Below are 27,086 nucleotides of genomic sequence, written 5' to 3' on the forward strand. Positions count from 1 at the left end.
TCAATAGAAACACGTCTTAACTGCAGAACAGAAGTGACCAGGGAAGAGATAACGGTAAACGCTACTTGTAACAATATGAAACAGATATTAATCAGTCCGTGCAGTCATGTCACAAGGACAAAAAAAAGTCACAAAAGCTTTTGGTAGCATGTGGCTGGGTTAAGTGACGTTCTTCAGTAGGATAAACTAATCAGTCCAGTGACAAAGCTAGCAAATTACACTTACATGCAAGGCCATCCGTTGCCTGAAACGTAGAGGAAAATGGTAGAGAAAGACGAGTGAGATGAGGATTGAATGCCTGGGAAAATGCAGCAGTTGTTGTCACCAATAAATACTCGTGTTACCGCCTTAAACGACGAATAATTACATAACTTACTCAGGAAAAATTCTGCATATTTGAATCAACGTATTTGTCTACAAACAGGGTCCGCCACAACGACTGAAAATTGTTGAATAGGAAATAATTTTAAAAGAATTATGTCTTGTAGCAGCTGTTTTGGTGTGAACAAGTCCCATTTACAATTTCCATAAAAGTTCATGAATGAAGACCACAGAAATCTCTGACGAAATTGCCAAATTGTATCAAGAAAATATGACACCGATAAATTTGAGAAAGAGAGCAACATTTATTCCCGCATTTCAATTAAATTCCTGTACTTTCAGGGAGAACACTTTCAATCCACTTACTCCGCCTGGGTCGACTCGATTGCCATGGACACTTAGTGGATTTGGCGCTATATACAGATATTTTCATGGCGTTATAAAAATAAGTCAGTTTATAAAGACAATCTTTTTTACACTGCTCCAATGTGTTGCATTGAAACATACAGTAATGTTTAAACGACATTTTAATCTAACGCTGCATTCAGATGCGTTGGTTAATATTTTGTTTGTCTTTCACTCAGCTGTGTAACCTTCAACGTGCAAAGAAGGAATAAATTTCCTTCAAAATAATATGCCACGATAGCTAAAAACCTGGTTTACGTTGATGAAGTGTATTTCTTTAAGTGTTTTCCTTACGACATTCACAAATTGCACTGACCAAAAAAGAACGATTAAATGAATTTCGATCTTTTGACAATAAAAGCTATGGATTTGGAAAAAAATAACTGCGACCTTTAGGATATATAAAACATACAGGGATCACATGAAACTAAGCATGAATACTTCGATGACACCTGACAAAACGTTTAAACCAAGTGAGACATTGATAATTTTCGTCGATCTGAAGTCTTGAGCACAAATAAAGCGTGTTTGATCGTATTGAAGGCTAGATTTGATCACGCGGCGGATTCCGGGATGTTCTGTTGGTCATCCGTCTCCTTCGTGGCCTACCGTGCAGCCCGATCGTACGTGTCATAAAATCCTCAAAATAGTTCGGTCTATACCGTCAGTGTAGACTGCCTGTGACGCAGGGTATTTTTTCGTAATCATTGGGAAAATTGATTATATACAGTAAAGCGCGTGAAACTAACAATCATAAAGAGGGTCTTAGAACTGACTTTTGCCAATTCTGTGGGAAATTCATGGAAGTAAGTACCCGAGCAAGCCACTGAGAAATATCTGTCTCCTTGATCGTCAATCACCGAGGGTTTGGGTTAAGGAGAGGAAATGACTGACATTTCAGGCAAATAAACAGAGACTGTGAACGCGGTGTATGTATTCGGGACCCCAGTGTTACAATTATCAAATAATTAAATTTTGTGGAACCGGCCTGAACCACTGAGTGTATCGGTTGTGAACAAACTCCGATACACACGAACACCTTCAGCTGAGTGTCGCAACGGTGACCAGTCGTTTCGCCCGATAGCTAGTTCGCCTGATGTAATTTCGCCAGCTTTAAAAATTCTTTGCAACGAATCAGTCGAGCAAGACTTGGCTTTTATATCGCGGCTTCCTGGTCGTATAACCTTAGCCAATGGTATATAGGCACGACACAACAAATCAACGCCTTTTTTTTCGTTCTAATCTAGGAATACCCTTCTCACATCATCGGGCTATAGGGCTTAACTTGGATCGGTTTTAAGCAAGTGCAATTTCATTCGAAGCTCTAAAACTGATTAAGTTTAAATAGAAATTTCTTCCTTAGTAGTCAAATTTGACACCCAGGTATGTATAAAGTAACTTACTTACCTTTTATGTAAGAGATGAATGTTATACTGTAAGACAACCAATTTAAAATTCAATTTTCATCAGTAGTCCAAAAACAGCACCAATAGATGTCCAAATTACACCTTGACGAACCTGAATAATCGATGAGTAACAGAGCTTTGTGCATCGATAATTAAAACAGTGTTTTCATTCTCTTTAGTGAGCATAAATGCCATAGAAACGGCATAGAAAATAACCAACCCGAATTCGGGAATAGACACCATCTAAAAAAACGAAACATAAATTTATTGCATGTTAAGCCGCGTGTTAATAGTAAAAGCCAATTTCGAAAAGCAGTTAGGCTCCGCTGCTTTAAGTGACCTTAAGACAAACCAGCTTTATCGATGAAATCGATGTCAATTCCGGTTGAATAAGTCAATATGGCAAGCAACTTGATGTGCACAGATCTTCTATTTTGTCACGTGTTTTCTGGTCAGTGGTTTTCTAACCGCGCAATTCACTCGTGGTGTGTTATGGCGGGAAAAGTAACGCACTTAAGGTCCAGCATCTGATTGGCCAAGAACACAGAGTTCAAAGAACAAGAGCCATAAAACGTCTGCAGAGAAAGACACCAGTTAACTGCGTTGTTGGGGGCATCGTATAAGGACACTGACGCCGTTTTCCATTCGATGAAAAATTCTGGTTGGAATTTCCGGAAAATTTCCGCGACGAATGGAGCAACATTTTCCGGAATTTCCGAAGAGAAAACTCGCACGTAAGGAAAACCCAAATTTCCAGACATTTCCAATTACCGTTCCATTCCGAAATTTTCGGTTGAATGGTTCGCTTTTCAGGAAATTCAACAATTTCCCGATTTTCTGGAAACCTGGCATAGAAATTTTCTTACCATATGTCCCCAGTTTGAAATCTTTGGTAGATTGGCAAGCGCCCCGGATGGTAGAAAGAAGACAGTCTGTAACATTTTTCTCCTTTGTGGAGTGGGCTGGGTGCAGAGGAAGACCGGAGTGGTAAGGTGAACGCTTATACCCGAGGTGGACGCCTTAGCAGCGGGACCGTTTTCTCCTTTTGTAGAGTAGGGTGGAGGCAACACCTGTGTGGGATGGGGGTATATCTGCAATAGTGGGAGAGCGTACATATTCGTGGAGAGTGGGTAATCAAGACTGAAAACCAGGGAGATATAAATTGTTAGTGTATGCAAATGCATAACAAACTAACACTACTGTGCCCCTTGAGCTAAAATACAGTTGTTTCAACTAGAGCTGTTTACCCTTAGTTTTCTTTATTGCACTATATGGAATCATTTATTTGGACATGCATGACCAGTGGTAAGATGAGAATTGTCGTAAAGCTCTCGAATGTGGGCAAGCTTTACTACCATACTGTACCCCTTTTCACTTCACTACCCCATCCCGAAAACCATAGAGACTTGCTTTACCTGTTTGCAGGCGCGTGCGAAACAAGAAATCGCCTAAAATCGTGTCAGAACATAAGCGGAGCGAGAGAACAATGAGATAATTTAGGGTCTCGGTTTGTACGAATACCCATTCAAGAGTTACCGGTCGTATGTTAGCAAGCACGTTTGTTTCCTAAATAAAACGAAACTTGCCTCACTTTTGACAATTTTAATTTTTCTAAGGTAAAATGAACACCTCGTCAGACTCACTGCGGCCGAGAAGCTTATAGCAACCACTACCGACAAGACGAGGCCATGCTGGTATATTGTGAACGCAATTGGACAACCACATTTCCAAATTGACATAACAGCACGATAATGAGTGCAGACGTTGAGGAAGGAAATTATTACACATAAATACACTATACAAGAGGAATTATTTGGAAGACTAAATCAAGCAATTCCAGGAACAAACTACAACTCAGTTGTTATTTTGGCTAAACTGAAGGGCGTTTAAAATATACAGAAGATGTAACAGGTAACACTGCGCTATAAAAAAGGAGATATTTTGCCGCGAGAAGACTCGCTTTGAAGTAATAAGCGCCTAAAAAGACGACCAAATCTCAGCTTTTCGATCTGGAACGAGATCTTTTAGGTGATTGTGGCGGTGATTTGGTTGGTGGAGTTTTCCTTTTCGTAGATGCTGAACGGGAGCGAGATCTAGAGCGGCGAGATGAGGACTTGTGCTTCGTGCGAGATCTGGATCCTGACCGCGATCTCGATCGAGACCGTGAATGTGAACGGCTCCTGTAAAACACAGTGCAAAGTCAGTCAAACTTCGTTATATTTCTAACATACTCGGTACTGTTACTGCTAAACAAGTAATAAAAAAACAACCTATATTTACCCTCGGCAGTGTTTGTTGCATAAAGGCTAGTGGAGCCGAGAAAACAACTGAAACAAATAATTCAAAGTGACGAGTCACAACTGGCCGGAGGCAAACCAGTTAGCTATTTACAAGAGTGGCCTAGGATTTGAACTCGGGGCTACCGAGAAACAAATCCACTGGTAGTGGCCAGAGAGGAACACGAACCCGGGACCACTGGATTGAGAGTCCGACGCGCTGACCACTCGGTCACGCTTCCTCTGTTCACGTCACAAGGATAGCCTTTCCTACCACTAATTACCCGCAGTTTTTACCTCTAAAAATGCTGACTATTCAATTGAGAATTTAACAACTTTGGGGTCACCGAGTAACTACTGCATCTAATAGTTCAATAGTTACATGTACATCTGAAAAGGTAATAGTAAGCTCTCACGTGTCCACGTGGAGTCACAAAAGGTGTCCTTTGCTTAGGGGAACTTCCCACAGAGTACTGATGCAAATTGCTGACTGACACATTGGCTACAAGAATTACCTTCTTCTCCTTCTTCTCTCTCTGCTGCGGCTCCTACTTCGACTTCGGCGGCGCCGGCTCCTTGACAGAGAACAGAAAAATACCAAAAAAAAAAAAAAAACGTCAAGTAAAAGAGAAGAATCATCTTGGCCCGACTAACTGGGTTAGTCATTTACATATAGTACTGTACAACTGTACATACCGCAACACAATTTAAGGGCTTAGTGGAGAGGAACGTTGTGCGACCACCCAAATAAAAGCTGCAACGCATATTTAATTTGAAGGAGTGATTTGGAAGAAAACACCGAAGAAACACGAGCAGCCATCGACCAGTGAGACTTGCATTCTTTAGCTCAAAATGTAAATTCTTGTCAGTGATTATAACCTGCAAGCAGAGGCCATCTATTTCCTTTGTTTCCGCATTAAAGTAAAGGGCTGCATCCCGGCTATACTGATTGCTGGATATTTCATGAGAACTTGGCGGTCCTAGAGATAGCATTTTACGCAAAAGAGCTTCTTTGAGAAGAGACTACATGTAGATTCAAATCACTGTTGAAAATTAAAGGGCTACACATCCTAGGATTAAGGAATATATTTACGTGACGAGTTTGAGTGGGAATTAATACATGTATCATAGCCCAGAAATCCCTGATGAAATACTTTCAGTTACCTTTCTTTTTCTCTTTCTCGTTCCCTTTCTCTCATTCTTTTCTCTCGTTCTCGTCTCTCCTGTTCTCTTTCCCGTTCCCGCTCTTCACGTCGTCGATTGCGCTCCATTTCTCTTTCAGAGCGTTTTTTAGCCACTCCGTCCTAAAAAGCACCAAACAAAATCAGGCTTGTAAATAAATGTACCCTACAGGTATTTACCAGTTTAACCAGTAAACCTCAAAGTACACACCGTTGCTTCAAAACTATTACATACAACTGCATAAACCCAATACACAATAAACGTCCCATTGGTAAGTGACAAATCCAAGCTTACTCTTGGACCTCTTTACCGATGTCACGCAACGTCAACAATTTTTCGCATTTTCGATACAAACAAAAAACCCTTGTCCACGCCGAATTGAGTAAATATGCGAAGTTTCATAAAAATACGTTGAAAATATGGGACCCCAAACTTGCCAATATTTACAAAGAACTGTATGTCAGGGCAAGAATTGCCCCCTGGCTTACATTTATTTGTAAAAATTGGTTTCCCATATTTTTATGAGTTTGTAACAGATTCTTATGAAGCTTCAATTATTTACTAAATTCGGCAGGATAAATAGAGCGGGGAGACTTATTTTTATTCGAAAGAAAAGATGATGTACATGAACTTCAGAAAAAAAAAATTAACAAAATGTTGATGTTCCAACTTTGATAGATATTCCTTCCAAATGTAAATCTGAAACATTTTAAATGGACAATGATTTCACGGCTCCAACGATTAGAATCTTCAGGTTTGCATTTTGTGCTCAGTTATAAGAATACCTGTAGTTCTTTCAACCTGTCACGAATTTTGATGAAGCCCATGTGAAGTTTTCCTCCAAAATGATCAGCCAATCTGGTTGGACAAATGAATATAGAGGGAATGATAAGCATAAAGAATTTCTCCGAGAACAATATTATAGAAAATGTGCCAACATTTTAACCCCTTTAAAACATGGTTCCTACCCTTTTGTGGATAAACAAAGGACTTAACTGCAGGGGAATAAAACATGATCTTTAAAAAGCCTCAAATATAAATTACATTGTATTTACCATTTATTTATTTAAGGACACACGAGCTATGTTTTTATACATTTTTAAAGAGAGAGAGAGAGAGAGAGAGAGAGAGAGAGAGAGAGAGAGAGAGATAGGCTCACTTTTCTAAACTTTTTATTGGTGGAGAGAAAAGCGTAAGAATCAGTACTGAAAAAGGTAAATTTCAAGAACTGTTAAGGACCCAGTGTACTTTGTAAGATCATAAAAGGCCTCAAAATGTGTGTCCACTTCCTCAAGGACTCTCAAGGTGCATACAAGCCCTGCCAAAAATTTATGAATTCACCTGCGGTCATTGTCATACAAGCTGAGGTATGCAGCACACACTTCACAGACTCTCAACTTTTGCTGCTGAAGTGAAGATGATGGAAGGGTCTCTCGATATATGTCCTGCAGGGGAATGAAACAAGCCCAAGCCATTAATTCACTAATCACTCTGCAAGTGTCAGTAGTCCATGTGACTATGTGGTATTCATGATATTTCTGAGAGAACTGATACACAGGGGTTTCACTGAGGTTTTCAGCAGGAAGACAATTGATTTCCACAGGCACGCCATTCTTTTTGAACTGAATGTCTTTATAACAAAAACTTTCCTGTAGATGGTCGAACCAGGTAGGCAAAAAACAGGTACAACATATGCAAAATTGGCCTCACAGCCAGTTAATTTGTCAGGTGCTCGGCCCTTAATGAAAAAGGGTTCCCCTGAAAATTTTAAGTGTGCAGACAACGCTACTGTAGAAGCCAACACTGAGCATTGAAAACCTCCCAAATTTTATGATTTTAGTTTTTATCCTGTGCCTATTGCAACACTTTATTCAATGCCAAAAGCACCATCATGTCTGAAATTCACTTTACTGCACACCATAACTACATGTACTGTTAAGTCTGGTTGTGCAATGGGAAAGGCCTGTTTAATGTTACACGCAATGTTACATGAACTGTAGACCTTGAATGAAACAAATAACCATGTCTCTCCCTACCTCTGCCATTCTTTTCTTTTGTTTCAAGTCTTCCACCTCTTTCATGAGTTCCATTGACTCATCAACTTTGCCCTCAGCTCCTGCAACAAAGAAAACACAAACAGTTGAGTAATTCAATACTTTCTGAAATGTTACAGAATGTAAAGAAAAATGAATAACATCTTTAAAATGTTGTTTGTTTTATATTTGTTTCACAGCATTTTACCTTTACAAAAACCTGCACGTACATGTAAGAACCTACATTTTTTGGAGTCCGGCAAAATAAGTTATTGCATTTTGGGGTAGTTATTACTGGCAATTTACTGTAGGCTAAGTAGGGTTCAATTTAGCTTCTTAATTTCTATGAAAGAGATATAGTTGTTGATAACCAGAAAAACAAATTAACTTGGGTTTGGTCCTTGCATATACAGTACTAATTCACAACTGTATTAATTTTTTTAATTGATTCACAAACACAATATACATAGGAAAAAAACTACATAAATAAAAAGAGGAAATAATGTTACAGCACAATACTTACTTACTTACAGTACAATATGATCGTTAAGACTACTTACATTGTTCTTTACATAGCTAAAACAATACAGTTTGGAAAATGTCCAATTTTGTTTTTTTGTTTTAAAGCTTCAAACAAAAGGCAGCACTACTAATGCTGCCTTTGCTATATATGTACAGTATAAGCATTATATTACTAACCAAAAAACAAAAAAACCCTACTTAGTTAACAAAACAAAGAAACCACGCCATCAGTGCATGTTAAATAATATGTTGAAAGGATTTTTGGAAAGCAGTAAGAGACTTGTTTTTAAATGCAATTTCTTTTAATTTGATTCTTAATTTTTCTTTTAGAAGTATAAGAAAACTGTCAAAAGAGAGCTTTTCGTCGTGCAGGCAGCTGCAGTATATAGAAAATTTTGCAGTTAGAAGCACATAGTTTAAAGGGTATCTATGTTCCATTTTATCAAAAACACTGTATAAAATCATACTATTTGATAATGCTAGTTGCTGTTTCATTTTGTTTGTCCACCAGTTTTGAAAGGTCTTCTAAAAGGCTATAATGGAACAGCAGTGTCAGAATATATGATCTAGGGAGTGTGTATCGTGTATTATGTAGTTTCTGTAATAATTATAGGTTTGCAATCTCAGTGTCACACTCCTTGGTTAAAATGTTTATCACAATTTAACTGCATCTTGCATATAAAAACCTGCTTGATATTGCTTGGCTTAACAGGTTCTTATATTCTTGGGTATTAAAATAACAAATTTCTGCCAGCAGTTTCTTAAACCACTAGGTCCTTACATGTGAGTTTTGACTGTATCGAATTACAGTGCCTCTGTTTTTCATTTGGAAGAGAAAGGAAGAATAGGGATTTCCTTTTTGCCACATACCCATACTTTCTGCTTCAGCAAGCTTTTTACCAATCTGTTCAGCCAGGTCATGAACTGCTTGGGCCTGAGGAAAGAAATAATTGGCTTAATTTACCAGCAAATCAGGCTAGGAAAAGTCTTACCAAGATTACTTTGTGTACAGTAAACATTTGGTTTGGTCTTTCACTCACAGACAAAAAGCTATAAAGGACTCATGAAACATTTGGGGGGATTTCACCTGCAAAGAATAGTTTCATACTTTACTAGCTGTACTTTTTCATGATGTAAACCTGCAGTGAGAGTAAGTGCAGTGAGTATGCACAAGAGTGCCAATGTATAATTTGACAAAATGTGTTAAATCAGGATTTGCTTTTCAGGAAAAGCCAGCTGGCCCCTAAGTTTTCAGATTTAGTCGCCAGCAAGAGTACTTCAGTGAAAAGCCAAGAACAGTTTCATACTTTATTAGCTGTACTTTTTCTTGATGTAAACCTGTATAAGTGCAGTGAGTATGCACAAGAGTGCATATAATTTGACATAATTTGTATAGTTTGACAAAATGTGTTAAATCAGGGCTTGACTTTCAGGAAAAAAACCTTTCAGGAAAAGCCAGCTGGAATTAAGTTTTCAGATTTAGTCACAAGCAAAAGTATTTCAGTGAAAAGTATGAAAAGTTAGTTGCCAGTGAAAAAATTCAGTCTCACTGGCGACCCGAGCGGTTGCAACATCAAGCTCTGTAAATATGCCCTCATGGTTAGTGCGCTCATCTGAGGATCAAACGGTCTAGGTTTGAGCCCTGGCCAGGGACACTACGTTGTGTCCTTGGGCGAGACACTTTATTCTCACAGTGCCTCTCTCCAACCGCTGGTGTATAAATGAGTACCAGCAAACTTAATGCTGAGGGTAACCCTGCAATGGACTAGCAACTCATCCAGGGGGGAGTAGAAATACCCCTAGTCACTTCATACTACAGAAACCAGGATAAGCTCCGGGGTCTGATGGGCCACTTAGCTCATATGCAGACTTTACCTACCTATTTTATGTAATAAAAAGTAACAGTAATTTGTATGATGCACCCTGGCAGAGCTAGCTGCCAGTTTGGTAATATTAAAGCCATATACATGTATAGTGTTAAAATAAACCAGGATGAAAGGCAACCACAAAAAAAACCAATGTAAAAGCTAATGCGCAAACCAAAGTGAAAGCTAGCCACAAGAAAACCAGTGTGAAGACTAACCGCAAGAAAACCAAAGAAAGCCAACCAGTCGTGTATATACAGCTGTAGGCTAACCAAATAGTCCCAACTTACACTGTAATTTCCAGTCCTCTCGGCCTAGGGGGTTCTGAAGTACAGTACTGGTCAAAGGGATTGCAGCACCTACACGCGCATAAAATGCGTGTAGTCTGCGTGTAGTAATCGTGGACAGTGCGTGGACAGTTCATGTAATTACGCACATGTAAAATTTACTGATCTGTTAGTTACACATATTTGCGTGTAATTTTATGCAAATGCATGTATTTTAATCGGAGAAAGAAACCTTTGTTATTCATACACGCAGTTGCGTGTATTTTGCACAACAAAAAGCCACTACTAACTTGTATTCAAAACACGTGACTCTTAATGTTCACAACAAAAAGTAAATTTAAAAGTCGACAAGCATTGCTAAATTAGTGGACTAGCTCGAGCACCTATCAAACAAATACTATTTTTGAGTGTGTAGCAGTCCACACTTCTGCTTAACATCTAAACTTAATTCTTAAAGATCTACGAGTTTTCGCTTACGATGTGTATCGCAACATAATGTTTACCCACCCACGAAACGTCATTTCAACCCCTGTTCCTTCAATAACAATGAAGTAGGGATTCAAACAGAAACTTGCCGACTCTCTCTTAATCTGCTCATTGGCCACACTTCTGCTTAAACGGCGAAGAATCGAAACTTTTTTTAACAAAATCTAAGCATTTGTTAATTTTCGAGTCATCAGATTTTCATCCCTGGGTTGAGTCGCGTTGACAGATCGTAGATTTGGGAAGATTTTGGTCACGTGCTAGGCAATGAAGTTCAAGAAACAGATCAAATTTCATTTCAATCAGATCAAAACAATATGCTTTCACATAGACAACATTCACTTCTGAGTACATAACATTAATGACAAATCTTCAAAGGCTTTTTAAACTTGAAGAAGATAACTGATGTTTAAAAATTAATTGAAAATCTCAAGTGAAATAATGTGTTTTGCTGTTATTTCATGTCTGTCAAACCTCAGTTTGTCAGTCGCTGGAGCTTTTGTTGTTTCTCACGAAAAGAAAAAACACGACGGGAAAAGCTTCTGAACACCGGTAAACTCCAAACGCTTCGGAGTACGACATATTTTTAATGAATCTTCGAATTGTTTTAAAGTACACTGATTGCTGTAATTTAAAATTGAAAGCAAAATTATGTGTTTATGTTCTGTTATCTCAGTGAATCCTAGCATGCCTGTCAGTCGCCGGCGCCGCTTGTTGAAACTACATGTACGACGCAAAAAATACTTTTACTGTAAAGTGGTAAGCCGGTTAAAGGAAACTGGTCTATTCTACCGGAAACGTTTGAAGACCAGAAGTAAGAAGGTGAAAGACTAAGCCATATCGCAGTGCAGTCCAATATGGTAAATGTTACACAGTAAATGTTTTGTTTTCATCACACGCACTTTTAGTATCTTGTTCTCATTGCACGCACTTAATGAGTTCCAGTTGAACGACTGCATGTGATTTTACACGCAATATCACATCTTCTGTGTGAAATTACGCGCGTGCAATTACACACATTTTCATGCGTTTGCGTGTAAGGTGCGTGGACATTGCATGGACACTGCGTGTAATGTGCGTGTCGTACACGCGCTTTACGCGCATGTAATGCTGCAGTCCCTTTGACCGGTACTGTAGCATCCATTGTTTACCTCAGTAAATAATGTGTCTTTCACCCCATGTTTTTTTTGCAGCATAATGCACCTGTCAGTGTTGTACCAAATGATTGTACAAAGTAACAACACTTTAGCTAGCTTGCCATGGTATTTTTCCCCTACACTTTTACAGTAGTGTGGTCATGGAAAAGAGAAAATACAAACCTCGGGAACAAGGTCATGGTCATCCTGTGTCTCCTCAAGCCTTTTCTTTGCTATTTGAATTTTTCTATCACAGTCCTTGATGAAAGACTGAAGATGTTCCATTTGCTGATAAAAAGTTTAAAGAAAAAAAAGCAAATTAGTTCACTTTCATGTAATAATAATGTAAAATTTTGGACAAATGTAATAATTTTGGTTAAAATAGAGAATATGACAAAAATAAAATGGCATTCAGTCAGCATACATGAAGCACGGTGTTAAAAACAGACAACAAGTTTTCATCCAGAGTGATTTTGTTTCTGTGTTCCAAATTTCAAGTGATCCAATGACTGATGCAAAGCAGCCAATGTTAATAGTGGTCATATACTTTCATTAGTAAACAGAAATATGCATATATTTAATGTACAGTCTTTTTTGTCATCCAGTTTGCTTAAACCCTCTTCCATCCCTTTCAGCTCAACATGTCACTACAAACTTTAACAGACCAATTCACATATACTTACATCTATGTCATAACCATAGTCTCTTTTCTCTGACGCAATCTCAAAGTCTGCTTTCAGGGCAGGATCGTGAATCTTGTTACATGGACCAAGGTCCATTTTCTGCAACAAAAGCAAGTTAGAAAATACATCAAAAAGAAAGTGCCTAGTAAATATTCATGTAGAGTATGAAAAAGATGAGATTGTTTTACAGTAAAAAGCTTCACTTTAGAAATGGCTTTTCGCACAGTTTTAACTTACAGTTTTGAAGATCCACTGTTCTTCATTGAATAGCATGAAAGGGATACAACAAGACTTAGTCAGGGAAGCTACTAAAAGAAACAATCCTTTTATATAGTATTCAATACAAAGAGTGATAAAGGTGTATTTTTGGAGTAGTAAAAACTGGTTGTACTGAATATGTAAGGTGAAGAGCTTTACACTGTCACAAACTTGTCAGCAAAGTAAAATATTATGATGTGCACCAAAACATCTGATGGTAAATTTTATCCTTTTATATGGAATCAAAACACCATTGAAAAGTTTCACCAATTAACTTGTATTTTCAATATTTAGTTGTGATTAAAACAGATTCTCTGTAAGCAATCTGGAGGGAGGTGCAGTGGCACCATGGTTGCACTCAACTCTGGATCAAGATGTCCGGGTTCGAGTCCTGTTGACTGGGGACATTGTGTCGTGTTATTAGAAGACACTTTACCCTCACAGTACCTCTTAAATGGGTACAAGCAAATTTGATAGTAAAGGTAACCCTGCGATGAACTGACATCCCATCCAGGGGGAAGTGGAAATACTCCTAGTTGCTTCATGCTACAGAAATCAGGATAAGCACAAGCCTAATGGGCCACTTGGCTCGTATGCAGACTTTACCTTTTACCTTACCTCTGTGAGCAATCTACAAGTACTCTTCCAAGAATTTAAACACTGAGACAAATACATTTGCACACTCTGTGTATTGATGATCAGTTAAAACAAGCTACTCACTGTATTATTGAAGAGTTCATGAGGGCAAAGACCCATAAGGAAGCTCTTACAAACTCGGTCATCAGTAAACTTGATTACATCTTCAGGTCTGGCACCTAGAAGGATATAAAGACAACACAGAAATAAAGCATTAATACCATCCAACAGTTTAAATACAGTATTTTAATTTCTCGTTTTGAAAATGTTTAATGACTAAATTATAATGCGGAAATGCTTTACAATGTAAATCCTCCATTAAACCCAAAGAGTTTCCTTAACATGTACACTGTACATACTATACATAAACTTTAGATAACACCTTCAGTAAGAATTGTATAGCCAGTTGTACAATATAACTTCAAGAATCACTTCAACATCTGCATCTTCTTTCCAGCATGCAGTGGCTATACCAAGTTAATGAGATTGCTGACAAGGAATAGCCGGAGAATCTTGTACTTTTTTTTTTTTGGTGTTTGATTTGTTCAAAATAAATATGAATGGTAAATTTTCTAAGGAAACCTGGATGTTCCCTCTCAAGCTTATACATATACATGAGGTAGGATGAAAAGAAGGTAACCAAAACATAATTAAAAAGGGCAAACCTTTACTTATACGTAAGTGGGTTAAACAGAGGATTTATGTGATATAGGTTACTCAAGGATAATACAACACACAGAACAAAACCCTTACTTTAAACACAATAAGTCAACAAAATGGAAAATTGGTTCTGGCTTCTGTGAAATGCAACTTCCTTTTTATTTTTTGGAATTCATGTTGATTGGATAAGGAGTGTGGATTAAAAGCCCCAGTCTTAAGACATAATAAAATGAATTTTTATTCCAAAACATTTCAGACAGAGATCTTGAGAAAAAACAAACTGGCCCCTGAGAAATATTTCATATGGGTAAAATGTAGATTCATCTATATTTTTATACCCAGTCTAAGACTTAAAACCTCCAGAGGTATGTATGTATGTAGGTCTCTCTTGATTGTTGTCAATATTATGCTACATTACATATCCAAAAATGAACCATTCAAGGTTGATTCTAGTCAAGAATTACTGAGTAACCAATACCTCCCAACCACCATAAGAAAACAAAATTGAAATTTTCTGTCCCTACTTACGTCGCCCTACTTACGCATCCAATGACTTGCTCACAATACATGTACATAGCTATCAGTGAGCCTTGTTTGAGAAAGCATTCAATATCTGGTATTAATGGGGAACTCCCATAACACAGGTATACAAGAAATTTATAAAACATACTGTACATGCAGAGTGCGCACAAGATATCAAGCTACACAAGACAGCTGGTAAATATAATATTGACTGCTAGAAGAAAATGCTTTTTTCAAAGCTGGTGCAAAGAATAGGGTATATGCAGGTTACAGTTTTATGTGAAGAGTATATATTATGCACCTCTGATTGACTTTGCTACAGCAAACAAAATGCAATTTGCACTTGCCCCATCAAATGCTGTCTGCAATAAATTTACTTCAAAACATGCATGTAGTTGTTTTTCCTGCTACATCACGAGTATAATTTTAATTTCTATGTCAGTCTTAAGCCAATAGCAAAACCACAACACAGACCTGCTGTGACAAAGCCTATCAGAGTATGAAAGTCAGTTAATTTTCATGGAAAGCTTTCAGAAATAAACTTGCAGTTTTCCTTCCCGTTGCAAGGCCACAAATATTCAACCAGTAACTCATTTTTGTACAAAAGATAATAGGTAATACGGTGTGTAAAAGAGATCCTTTCAAACGAAATTGAAGCCCCCATTCCAAACAGGTCAACAAAACAGGTGTTGAATACTATTTTAAACTAGGAGAACACTCTCTACAGTACAGCTGGGCACGAGGAAAAAAGAATTCGAAAAGATAAAAACATGACAAAGACAAAAACTCACTCCACTTGATTGAGCTAGCGTCGACATCACAACTGAGTTGTCTATTTAGTCAGTATACAAAAATAACCCAATAAGAAAAAGCTCTAACAAACTCACAAGCGTGCTAAATCTTCAAATTCAGTCAAGACGTATCGAGCTCGTTTCACTTTCACATCGCATTTTTTGCACTCACCATCCCTCTGGGTTCCCATTAGCTCATCCAACATCTTTTTCATTTGTTCTTGCGCTGTCATTTTGTCTGAAGACTGCCAAAAATGGCAGAAGACCCTGCTAATTGCTAAACTTCCCGAGCGCTTCTAGGGATAAAATGGCGCACTAATCGCGTTCCTGCAACTCAAAGGGATTGCAACGTGTTCTGGGAATCGTACAGTGCATTCTGGGATTGAGTGGAGCGCGGCGGTTGAGCCCGAACGGAATCTTTGTAGATTGCTTATTTGTTTTTATGTAATAATGAAATGAATGCGAGCGCTCTGATTGGTAAATTAGCTATGGTTTATTGTGCAAGTAAACTCATGGAAATTTCGCGTGTCTTTTGAATTATTATATAAAAGCAATAGACCTCAAATTTCTATGGTTTAGAGGCATGATAAACCACTTGGGATGTTGGAAGAATTCTTCGAGTGGTCTTCCAACATCCCGCGTGGTTTATCAGCCTATAAACCATAAAAAACTTGTGGTCTATTGCTTAAGTTTATTTTTCACAGATTTCCGAGGTAGTGATAGGGGTGGCCAATGGTAATTGTGGGTACTTAGATCTAGCGTTTTTCCTTTGCGAGCCCGAGACATTTTGAACTTCTTTTCAATTGCGAGACCGAGACTCTCTGTAACTGGAAATCACTAATTCATGATATCGTAGAACGAGTAAGCTCTCTAGCGCCAAAATGATGTGGTGGTACAATTCAGGAGAATTTAGGATTAACTTTTATAGACGGAAATTTGAAAGTTGCGTTATTAAAATTCAATGTATCATGGGACTTCAAGACTTGCTCAGCCTTTTGGTGAAAAATCGAGACTGCGACACGTGCATGGCCGTTCAAAAAATCGAGACTGGGACACCCGTATAATTGGACTAAAATATTGCGAGACCCACAGTTTTTGAAATATCATTCTTCACCCCTATTGCTAGCCTCTGGGAAGGCTTACTGGTAGGCCAAGTCGTAGCTAAATACAGGCTGCGAGTTGAAATGAGACTCCTCATTCTCCTTTCGCGCGCCTCTGCAATTCAACTCAGCTCTTGCAAGTGCATGCTAGGTGGGGCTTCTTTTCTCCTTTTTCTTGTGTTTCTCCTTTTTCTCGGCCGGGAAGTCTGTCTCGAAGACTTAGGAGTCATTCCGTGTTTCCGTAGAGTTGGCCTGTTCGTAATATTTCGCGTGTTCAATCCATCTAAAGCCGCTCAAGACTACAGAGACCTGTTGACTGTCGAGCAACAAGTCCGAAACACTATATTGATGCTTGATTTCTCACTGAGATGACTTGACCAGTTGTGAATAGCCCTAGTGATAGCCCTTGCGATAGCAAGTTACGAGTTGCAGCAGGTGATCAGATTGTTATATACTCAGGATAACGTGTATGTTGTTTTATGCGTGTAGTACGTGCTCTAGTGTAAAAACAGGAGGAGCTATCACTTGTTCTAAACGCTTAGTTTGTCGTTCCAGATATACTGACTTTATACTGAAACGTATAACTATCCATGCGCATAATTCGTCTGCTGCCCTTCTTTATCCGTCTCAACCAAATTCGTCCTAAAACCCGCGTCTTGTACCCTTCTATATACTGAGACGTACTTCTAGACTGCTCACTGAAAACACTTGACCCAGTTCCTCCGGGTGGGTAATCACTACTGGTGCGTCCCCAGTATAAAAGCGACCAATGTCAGATGTTTATATTTTTGTCGTCAGTTTAGGATACGACTGTGATAGACGCAAAAGAGATCAAAGGTTTAAATTCAGATAGGTTACGATTCCAACGTTTCAGTCATCAGGACAATCGACATTTAGTGCTATTCATGTTTCGAAACTGGGGCTCAGCCTTTTGCAAGCTAAGTTATATTTTCAAGTTTTGATTCCTTTTCTTACGAATGCCCGCCAAAAAGTCCTTAAACAAGATCGCTTTCGATTAGATAAAAAGTAATACATTAAAAATTAAAGTAAAGAAATATGTATATATTTTACAGCAAGATGCCGCGTAAATGATCGTTACTTTTTATAAAATTTTAATATGCCTTCCTTTGTCATGGAGCAACTTGTGTGTCTTTTCAACCCGCACAGTACACATAACTAGTAAAATGTGGCACAACATAAAAAAAGAAACATTTAAAAAAAAACGAATGTAAAGTAACATCATAGTGTGGGAGTCTGATGTAATTCAGGACTGAGGGGAAGAAGATTGTGAGAATTAAAGATCTAATCTTCTCAAATTCATTAATAATTTATCAAGGCTTTCAGGACAAACTTCTATATTTGGTGCTGTTTTCTTTGTATCCAAGTCTCTTTTGGGAATTGAGAGAGAAAGAAAACTTTAAAAAATTACAATTTTGACCCGAAAGTCTCGGAGCCATGTTAGAATATTGATATATCGAACGTGGCCTATTAGCATACATTTTTGCGATTTTATTTCTCCGTTTTCTCCTTAGTTTTGGTTTCGATTGAGAATATATATCAAACACTCAAGACCGTACTTGACCACATTTCCAAACACCTCGAAGTTCGTCAAAAAAACTCCGCTGCGCGTCGCATTTTCAACTCTCTTCTCGGTGTTTGGAAAGGTGGTCGAACACGGTCTTTCGCGTCAGATATGTTACGTCAAAACTGAGGAAGCTGCATTGACGGACGAATTATCAAATTCTCGCAGCAGTCACTCCCAAAAGAATAAAACCTTAATAATCAACATGCTGTTTCTCTTAGAACAGCATTATATCAAGACGACAGGTAACTGGAAGACGGGATAACATCAATGAAGAAATGGCGTTGTGATGTACTACCAAATACTCAAGAGAACACAATAGCAATGTATAGTTGGAGCGGTTTTCATTGAGTGTCCAAAGTATTTCAACTCGAATTAGCCTTGGCTCTGCACGACAACGCTTCCCAATTCGCTTTAAAAAAATTGCGCCACTTTGTCGTCCAATCAGAAGTAAAACCGAAACCAATCGTAACTCGCCCGCGCATATTTTCCCGCGCTTCCGTTCAGCTCCATGTACTTGCTTGAGTTTTAATTGGTTGATGGGATTTCCCGTGTCCTTTGTGATTGGCCAGAGTGATTACTTTGGTTTTGGTTTTACAACACTAAATTGAAAACCGCTCTATATATTAGTAAGATAAATTCCAATTCAATACTGATAGCAATCCGTTCGACAATGACGAAAGTCAAAGATGAAAACAGTAATGAAATAAAGTCAGCTCACATTTACTAGCAAAGCCAGAGCGCCCTATTTGTCCATGACAGTGATTTGCATCTCAAATGGTACAAACCACGCACGGAAGTCTCTCAGTTTCAACATACGGCGGACAGGAAAACGTTTGGCAGCTCGCAAAAAGCCCTCGGACGTAAGTGGCCTCCTGCAGGAGTCCTCTAGACTCCCTGTCGATGCAGATGACGTCCTTATGATCTTTCCGATTAGACTGCACCGCCAGGTAGCCATCATACTCCCGGTGCCACCCCCGATAGCATTCCTTACGGGCCGGCAGCATGATCTGTACGCTGCGCCTCCTTACCAGGCACAGCACGCATGACAGGTAGAAGTAGGTGCCGTGCAGTGTGCTTCTTGTTTGGTCCTGTTTCAGTGCGTTGAGATTCGCCTGCGAGACGTTGGCCAGCGGAGTGCTGGGATCCACCTGGCCAAAGTACCAAGGCTGGTTAGGTACACAGATGAAAGGAGATCCCCCAGTTCGATCTTTACCCTGGCCTGTGCCCGCAGCTTGACCTGATAGACAGAAAAGGACAGTTTTGTTCAGAATAAATGTCCTACTCGGAGCATTCCTTTCCACCTGACTAACGGCGTGAAATCAATCTTAGCATGCGCGAACGAAAGTATGACAGTCTTGTTTCCAGAACCAGGGAGTGTTGGAGTTGTCGCAGAACGCGGCCTGCATCAGATCAACATTTTCTTATGAGGTCCTTGAGAGTTGGGGCAAAATGAAACTGCAGGGGATAGCCTGCGAGCGGGTTAACGTTTTGGTCGCACTTGAGAGTGATGAAGCTGGAAGTAAGCAAATCGCTGTACATGCAGTTATGTATACTATTACCAAGTTCAAAGGATAATTTAGACGAATCGATTTAAAGGGAAGTCACAACATCTTACCTGAGTAAACTATCGTAGCACCTCCTACGGGGCATGTGGTTCTCCCCCATCGGGTGTAGGTGAGTCCTACCCCGTCATTCCCGGCTACGTCCCTGCCAAGTTCCTCGTATGTCGCCGCCTCGACGCAAGACTTCTCCACTCGCCGGCCCCTCTCCGTGACATAGCAAGTAGCCTCGCCAGCCTCTCCCTTGTTCCCCTTATTTCCTGCCCTTCCAGGGATTCCTGGCTCGCCATTCTCGCCCGGTATTCCGGCAGCTCCCCTGTTTCCCTTCAATCCCCCTAAACCGCGATCGCCTAAACCGGAGACAACAAAGTTAATTTCTCTTTCATTTTCACTTTATTGAACGCCAACTATCGACGGGTAATGCAAATGTTAGAACGCTGGCATTTCATTCGAAGCGTCACACCAGAATAATAATAATAATAATAATAATAATAATAATAATAATAATAATAGTAATAATAATGGCATTTCGGGCAGTATATCCACAGGGTGGCTCTTCGCCTGCCCGATGCTAACTAAATTTACAATTAAAAGATATCTAAGAATTTTAAGAATTTATATCTATATGTAAACGAGACAACAATGAGACCTGTCGCGCTTCAAGGCTATAACTTGAGCAGACTGAACAGTAACAGAGCAATGGATCCCTGGTAGCTTTGGTTCAAATGTTCTTCTTAACATGTGAAATCCGATTGAGCAAAAAGTTAAACAAAAATTCAGCGCTCTCAACAGAGTATATTATTTGACAAAGTGGCACACAGGAACTTTTGGAAACGACTAAGAGCATATGACCTTAATTTGCATTCTAGCATTTTGATTACTTCCGAGATTTCGTTAAGTAAAGTCGAAATTGTGTTGTGAAAAGACCACTTTACCAAGTTTGAAATAAACCAGAGAGCACGTTCGTGTTTCTGTACTTTAATAGTTATTCATTCCACGAGAACATTTGTTCTAACTAGTGAGACAATCTCAGATAGTGCAGAGTGCAATTGATAGCTCTGGCACGGTGGTCCCATAAGTACTCACCCCTGCTCGGTTCACTTCCGGTTTGTGTCTACCTTGGTAGTCTGCTACGGCTTTTCCCCTTTGCAGTGTGTATGTTTCAAGGTTGTATTTTCATTCAAGGTCCAAACATTACGTACAAATTAATTACTACTGGTGCTTTAAGTTGATTTTCGTTCATTTTAAATTCAACAATACGCTGAAGCAGCAAACGTGACAATTTAGCTCTTCACGCCAACTTTGTAACTTGATACTTTTGTTTTCCTCGCAAAGCCATGTAATATGAAACCCCTGTTTTCTCCAAAACATACGGAAGATGTCCTTGTTTTTTGGAGATAAATGAAAGAAAGTTAAATATCTGATGTAGTGATGAAGAAACGGAACAGAGACGATGTTTTACTAAAAATGCAAATTTTTACCGATGAACAAGAACTAATTTAATTATCAGATAGTCACGAAATACCACTTTCTTTTTCTGTTGCCACCTTTGTTGTTAACAATAAAACAATTCAAAATTAACAGACAACGATATTGATGGCTGAGAAGCTTTTCAACGAAAGGTATTGAAGATAAACAGCGCTACTTGGCCGATATGAATGAGTCTCCTCAAAGACTGATTAAATTAATTTGAACTTTCATTAGGTGCCACGGCGTCTGCAGCAATATTTGAGCATTTTCCTGGTTTCTTTTGTTACAAATTTACAATTTGCGGAGTATTAAAGCCACTAACTTGAGAACTTTTTGGTCTCTCTTACAGACACAATTAAGGCAAGAAATAAACAAGTCGCTAAGGAGAAGCAATATATTTGAACCCTGACAAGCACACTATTGTAGATTGAAAACAGCAGATGATATTTGTTGAACCGACCTGTTTGTAATTCTAAAAGCTACGCAGCCTCAGTAACGTTTCACTTTTGCAATAAAAAGGGAAAATTGGCGCTACCTGAAAAATAACTGCCGTCCTTGGTCACATGACACGATATATAAAATACTGCGTGTAAAGATAGTGTATAACACTAACAATGCTAGAACGCATGCGTCTTACATGTTGAGCTCTACCATAAGGAAAACCTCTCAACATTTGTGCGCGATTCCGTATGCAATGTATCCTTCACCTAATATAGAAGCCACGAACCCTAACTAATCTACGCATGCGTTTAGGGCAAATTAGTTTTGTTCTAAGGAGAATGGTACCACAAGGAGAGCAAGAGGTTACCTGAAACAAATATATAGCTTTGCGATGTTCAAAGTTAAGCGACGGCGATGGAATGTGTTTTACGTAGAGTACACATCCCTTGCCTTTAGACTAATTAATTAATTGAAATTAATTAATTAAACAAACATTAAAGTTTACACCTTAGCGCCATAGGGCCATAGCGCCATAGGGCCATAGCGCCATAGCGCCTTAGTTCCTTAGCGGCAGGCAACCCCCATAACCATCCCAATAGTGCACTCTGCACTAAAAACCATAGGGTACGAGCTACGGGGGTGGAGGGGGGCTGCATCCCCCCCAGCTACTGAAATTCTGTGATTTTTCGGGCAAAACGCTCATGATTCGGGCAACGACACTTGAGAGAAAACATTACAAAATAATGCTGTTTGCGTGATTTCCAAGACTCAAAAATAAAGTTCCTAGTTGGTTACTTTTTCAGAACTTTTTCTTTTAATAAGTGTTACTGAGATTTTACTCGGATCGAGACTGTTGATAGAGTATGATTGATTGAGTAAGTGTGCAAGCTTTGAATATGACTATTTTTGAAATCATAGCAATTTCATTAGATGTGGGAACTGTGAACGTTTCTTACGCATTCGGGCATTGCATAAATTTTTCGGGCAATGAGGTCACCGCCCCGCCCCCAGGTTTGAAATATATATTCTCCTTAGTCATTACCAAACATTTCTTATGACGATAGTTCTGAGAATGATGTGACACGTCAAGACAATATCGACCAACTCGTCACACGTAAGTTTTGCGATAGGAATGGGAAAATAACTGCTGATCACCTTGTTTTCCAGGTTCGCCTTTCTCTCCTTTAAAGCCCGTTTCTCCTCGATGGCCAGGAAGACCATTTACCCCCGGGGGTCCGGGGGCTCCGGGTGATCCCGGGTGACCATCCTTCCCCTGGGGTCCATCTCTGCCAGGGATCCCCGTAGGACCATCCATTCCTGGTCTCCCGTCAGTGCCATCTCTACCTGGCATACCCGGTTGCCCGGGAGGTCCGCGCGGCGCTGATTGAAATCGTTTATTCGTATAGGTGTCTTGCAAGTATTGAGTCCTGCAAAAACATACAGATAGAGAGTAAACTACTTTAACACTGTAGTAGAGAGACCATGATGAAGATGACAGTCTCTTGCTGTAGCCTATTCTGCTCGAAGACTGGTATCCAGAGCGGCCCTTACCTCGTACCCAGACCTCACTCTGTTTGAAGCTTGGCCGTGGGAGGTCTGGGTTCAAAATTAGAGCAGCCCTGCAACATCCCTATACACAGATATACAAATGTGCAGATCAGACCACAAAGGCAGGGGTCTCCGCCCATACTCTTTTGAAATTTAATGGTCCATTTCGATGCGATTTTCGTTGTGCCTCTGTTCCTAAACGAGTCCTCGTGCAAAACCTTTTATATGGAAATGAGTTTGATTTCCATGAATTTCAAGGGAGAAGCCCTAAGGCATATCTGTCTATCAGGGTGGACTTTTCAGAAGAACCTGATATCAGTAGAGTCGATAAAGGCCCTGATAAAATTCACTACAAAATGCTACAAAATCACGTACAAGAAGTAACTATACATAAAACGCGCTAAGAAGCTTTATTGAAAACTAAAAAGAAATAATTATATGTTTAACTCTTTTGCATTTTGATTCCAGATATTCAGATTCTCGCAAAATTCTCGCCGTGTCAGGGATCTCGTGGTCTTGTTTTTTCAGAGGCTATGTGCGTCTCGCTGTCTCGTTTTTCTTCACAAAGCGGTCTCTGAATCTCGATTTTTTTTTTCGCGAGCCTAAGAATGTCTCCAAGTCTAGATTCGTCTGTTTGTTTTTATAACTGACCTCTGAACGTCTTAGAATCTGAATGTCACGCCCTCGCATTTAAAGCACTTTAAAATCTTTGTCTCGCAATCGAATGTCTCGGGGACGTAAAGAAAACGCTAGTCTCGCCTTTTCGCAACGTCTCGCACTTAACATACACCACCCCTAATAATTTCCGAGTTCGCTTGTCCCCTGGTTCAAAACGAGCCTTCATGCAAAACCTTTCATGTGAAAATGAGTTTGATTTGCATAAAAATGAACCTGTAGGCGGAACTCGTTTTCATATGAATGGTTTCGCACGTAGACTCGTTTTGATAAGACACACAAGTGAACTCGGAAATGGTCTGTTGGCTTATCAAGTTGCTTTATCTGATTATGAATTGTTTGGGAAATCCTTTAAAACTGCGCAATGTCCTTCAATGCACCTTTTCACAAGCTGGTAGACAAGACTATCCCGTCTGTTCTGATCAACTCCTAGGCTAGGCTAGGCGATCCGCTCCATGACGTTTGTTTCAGATGGCTCGTCACGCAGTCTTGCCGTCGAGCAGTCACACAAGCGAGCGGCAAATGTCGAGTCGGCGAGACTGTTCCCAAACGCGAGCTTGTTTGCAGACTAAACCTAGCTAGTGGGCTGTAGGTTATCTGTGTAGGTTTGCAAAGCCCACTCCCGGGATGGGGTGGGGGCGGTGTTCCGAGAAAAACTGAGTTGGTGTGTGCGGTCCGCTTCCCAAAAGCCTTACCCCCATTAAGACCAAAATACTGCGCATAATTTTACGCGCGATAAGCGCGCGCACATTAGAAAATGGTGGCTTTTCCTTTGCGGCTGGACCTCGCCATAGAGGTATATCGTCATTTTCTCGAAAACGAGTACGGTGACCTATCATTTTTTTTCTGTTGTGTTGTATTGAGTAATAAATTTATCTATGTAAAATAAATATGGGCCAGTTCTCAGTGTTGAGCAAGAAACAATCGTCGGAAACATGAATTTAGGAAGCAATCGTGACTATAATCATGGTGCTATTATAAGGATTTATATGGTATAAACAAGGTGCTTTTGCTCCTAAACGAACATGGGGACCCCTCATTTTTATTTCCAAATTTAAGTTCCTACAATATAAACAGTCAATAGGCAAAGTTTGACAAAAATCTCAGTGCAGGTTCTTTTTGCGTGGAATGACCTTAAATCAATATCCTATTTCAGACCTGTTCCCTAGTACAGACCAATGTTCAAGGGAATGTTTATATGCTTTTATTAGGTAAGATAGCTTCTTCTGAAAAACATGTGCAATTCAAGACAAGTACAAAAACCATACCCTATTTGAGACCGAAATGGCCAAAATCGATGCCATGTAAAATCTGACCAAGGCGGCTAAAAGACCATACCCTTTGGGGCCTCACATACCAACATAGCCCATATAAGAGAGTACCCCCTACCCCCAGCCGGGGGTCTCAACACATTATACGTATATTAAAAAAGGATCATTTACGGAAAGACTGCTCAAAACTGATGAGTGATTTGACGACCCTTTCGAAAGGGATCTAACATGATTCTGCTCACAAAGAAAAACAGATGTTTTCATAACAAAGATCGCTTCTTACCTGCCTTGTACCACGATCATTTGCTGTTGCAACCGCAAAATGGCGTTGTGCAGATAACCCCCAAAAGCAGTGTTACCGTTATTGTCTTGTCCTTGTGCGGTTTGTGTTGTCTGTCTGCGCTTTCTCACTCTGGCTTCCTTAGCCGTTTGCTCAACAGTTTTGCTCACGTCCTTTCGCGTCTTCGTAATGGTTTTCTTTTCTGGTGCAGCTTTGATCGTAATCCTCGCCATTTCTGCCGTTCGATTGCGTAATTCATCTGTCCTTCCATCTTCAGGGCAGCTGCACTGTGCGCACGGAGGAGGAAGAAAGAAAACCTGTACAAGACAAGCTGTAGAAATGAAGATGGCTATAAAACTGATTGCTGTAGCAAAGACAGCGCAGCCATATCCTTCTTTACTCGAACTGCCCATTCTTCTCAAGTGTGTTAACCGAATTCCAAACGAATCGCTTTAACAACACTTCCCCGCAATATTGACAACCTACGTATGCAGCAGAAGTGAGGAGGCCAGGTTTGTTTCCCCAAACAAAGCACCTTTCATCTAAACACTTTTACTCTTGAAACCCAATGCGCCTCGCCAGGGGTCAACAAGTCTCAAATCCCACAAAAAATACTTCATATTTTGGGAAAGGGCCAGAACGTGGCAGATGTGAGGGTGACAATTCATTTTCAATGCAGAAGATAAGAGTTGATTTTATCAAAGGTAAACAAATTGTTTTGCCCAAAAAATCAATTACATGTGCGTTTTAGGACTCTTTGCGAGTGTCGTGATAAAGCCATCATCACCAAATGGCAGATGATTGAGCCGATCAGTACAGTGTAGTTACGGCCAAAAGCGATCAACGTTCTCCTGTCACCACCCCTAATGGGAAGCCTGATCGACTCATATACATCGTCACCCAATCTTCCCGCCGGAACAATATCTTCGTTTCTCGTGCTTTCTCCACCAACCGATGTGTGACCTACCGGATCTTTTGTAGAATTAGCTAGAATTGCGTTATTTGATCTAAAGATCTTCTACGGCCGGGGGCGAAAAAAGGTTTCTGGAAGTTATTTGCATTTAACTTTCGTTTCTGACCTCCGACTCAAATGTCTTTAGATCCTGCTTTGGAGATAAAAGGTACTCTGGTCAAGGGAAAAGTCAGAAAAAAAGAGAGATGAAAAGTTTTATTATCAGGACCAAGAGCGCACTGGACGGTGTAGTGGTTCAGAGAATTCTGTTCAGAGCAGGATTCAGGATGTTCTAGGTTCAAGTCTTGAAAGGGAAATTAAAAAGGGTATTTAAAGTGATAACACCACGCAGAATGAAGATCAAGCATTGGCGGATAATTCGAAGTTATTTGGAGTCAATGAAACGGGGGCTACAGGTATACATACACATAGAGTCAAAGAAGGTGGATTCAGGGAGGTAAGCGCTACAGAAGGGAGGTACAAACCGAATCATAGGGCCCCGGGGGGGTACTTTGGGAATTTCTGGGTGGTGATGAGCCGCTGGGACCCTGGAACCCTTTGCCTATACCAGAGCTAGTTCAGCTGAATTTTGCTACCCTATACCAGAGTAAACTCCCCAAATCACCCCATCTATCGACACTGTTGAGGCTGATTTGCGTAAATTTAAACTTGCCGATTTGATTTTTTTATATTTTTGAGTGGCAATTCCTGGTTTCCTTAGTCTAGATAACATCTTCAA

At 39.8% G+C, this 27,086-nt stretch overlaps 2 protein-coding genes across 4 annotated transcripts in view; both read right to left on the minus strand.

The window, feature by feature from the left end:
• Positions 1-2,919, minus strand: part of LOC145491041 (uncharacterized) — an 8,326-nt gene extending 5,407 nt beyond the window's left edge. Inside the window, exon 1 of the mRNA XM_081470182.1 lies at positions 2,134-2,919. The gene's annotated coding sequence lies outside the window, so the exon portion shown is untranslated. The remainder of the gene's footprint in view (positions 1-2,133) is intronic.
• An 891-nt stretch (positions 2,920-3,810) lies between these two features.
• On the minus strand, positions 3,811-27,086 carry LOC145491018 (putative RNA-binding protein Luc7-like 2). 3 transcript variants are annotated; one of them, XM_081470148.1, is made up of 12 exons: positions 15,639-15,748; positions 13,578-13,672; positions 12,837-12,851; positions 12,600-12,698; positions 12,100-12,204; positions 9,016-9,079; positions 7,627-7,706; positions 6,932-7,035; positions 6,376-6,448; positions 5,573-5,712; positions 4,924-4,983; positions 3,811-4,312 (listed from the first exon to the last, which is right to left on the minus strand). In XM_081470148.1, exons 1-12 carry the CDS (start codon positions 15,697-15,699, stop codon positions 4,129-4,131), a joined length of 1,080 nt encoding a protein of 359 aa, XP_081326274.1. In that variant the 5' UTR covers positions 15,700-15,748; the 3' UTR covers positions 3,811-4,128. The 3 variants fall into 3 exon arrangements, 2 of the variants coding, with proteins under 2 accessions (XP_081326274.1, XP_081326275.1); XM_081470149.1 differs by lacking the exon at positions 12,837-12,851 and having other exon boundaries at positions 15,639-15,747; XR_014049749.1 differs by lacking the exons at positions 3,811-4,312; positions 4,924-4,983; positions 5,573-5,712; ... (5 more) ...; positions 12,600-12,698; positions 12,837-12,851 and adding exons at positions 19,767-20,060; positions 22,777-23,048; positions 25,399-27,086 and having other exon boundaries at positions 13,620-15,507; positions 15,639-19,388.

This window comes from Orbicella franksi, chromosome 6 (assembly GCF_964199315.1).
Source record: "Orbicella franksi chromosome 6, jaOrbFran1.1, whole genome shotgun sequence".
NCBI lineage: Eukaryota > Metazoa > Cnidaria > Anthozoa > Scleractinia > Merulinidae > Orbicella > Orbicella franksi.

Coding starts and splice junctions, on each gene's coding strand:
- LOC145491018 (XM_081470148.1), bottom strand. CDS start 15,699: ATGACAGCGCAAGAACAAATGAAAAAGATGTTGGATGAGCTAATGGGA. Junction 7,707..9,015: donor TGCTGAAGCAGAAAGTATGG/GTATGTGGCAAA, acceptor TCTTTGTTGCAG/GAGCTGAGGGCAAAGTTGAT. Junction 7,036..7,626: donor AAAAGAAAAGAATGGCAGAG/GTAGGGAGAGAC, acceptor ATTCCCCTGCAG/GACATATATCGAGAGACCCT.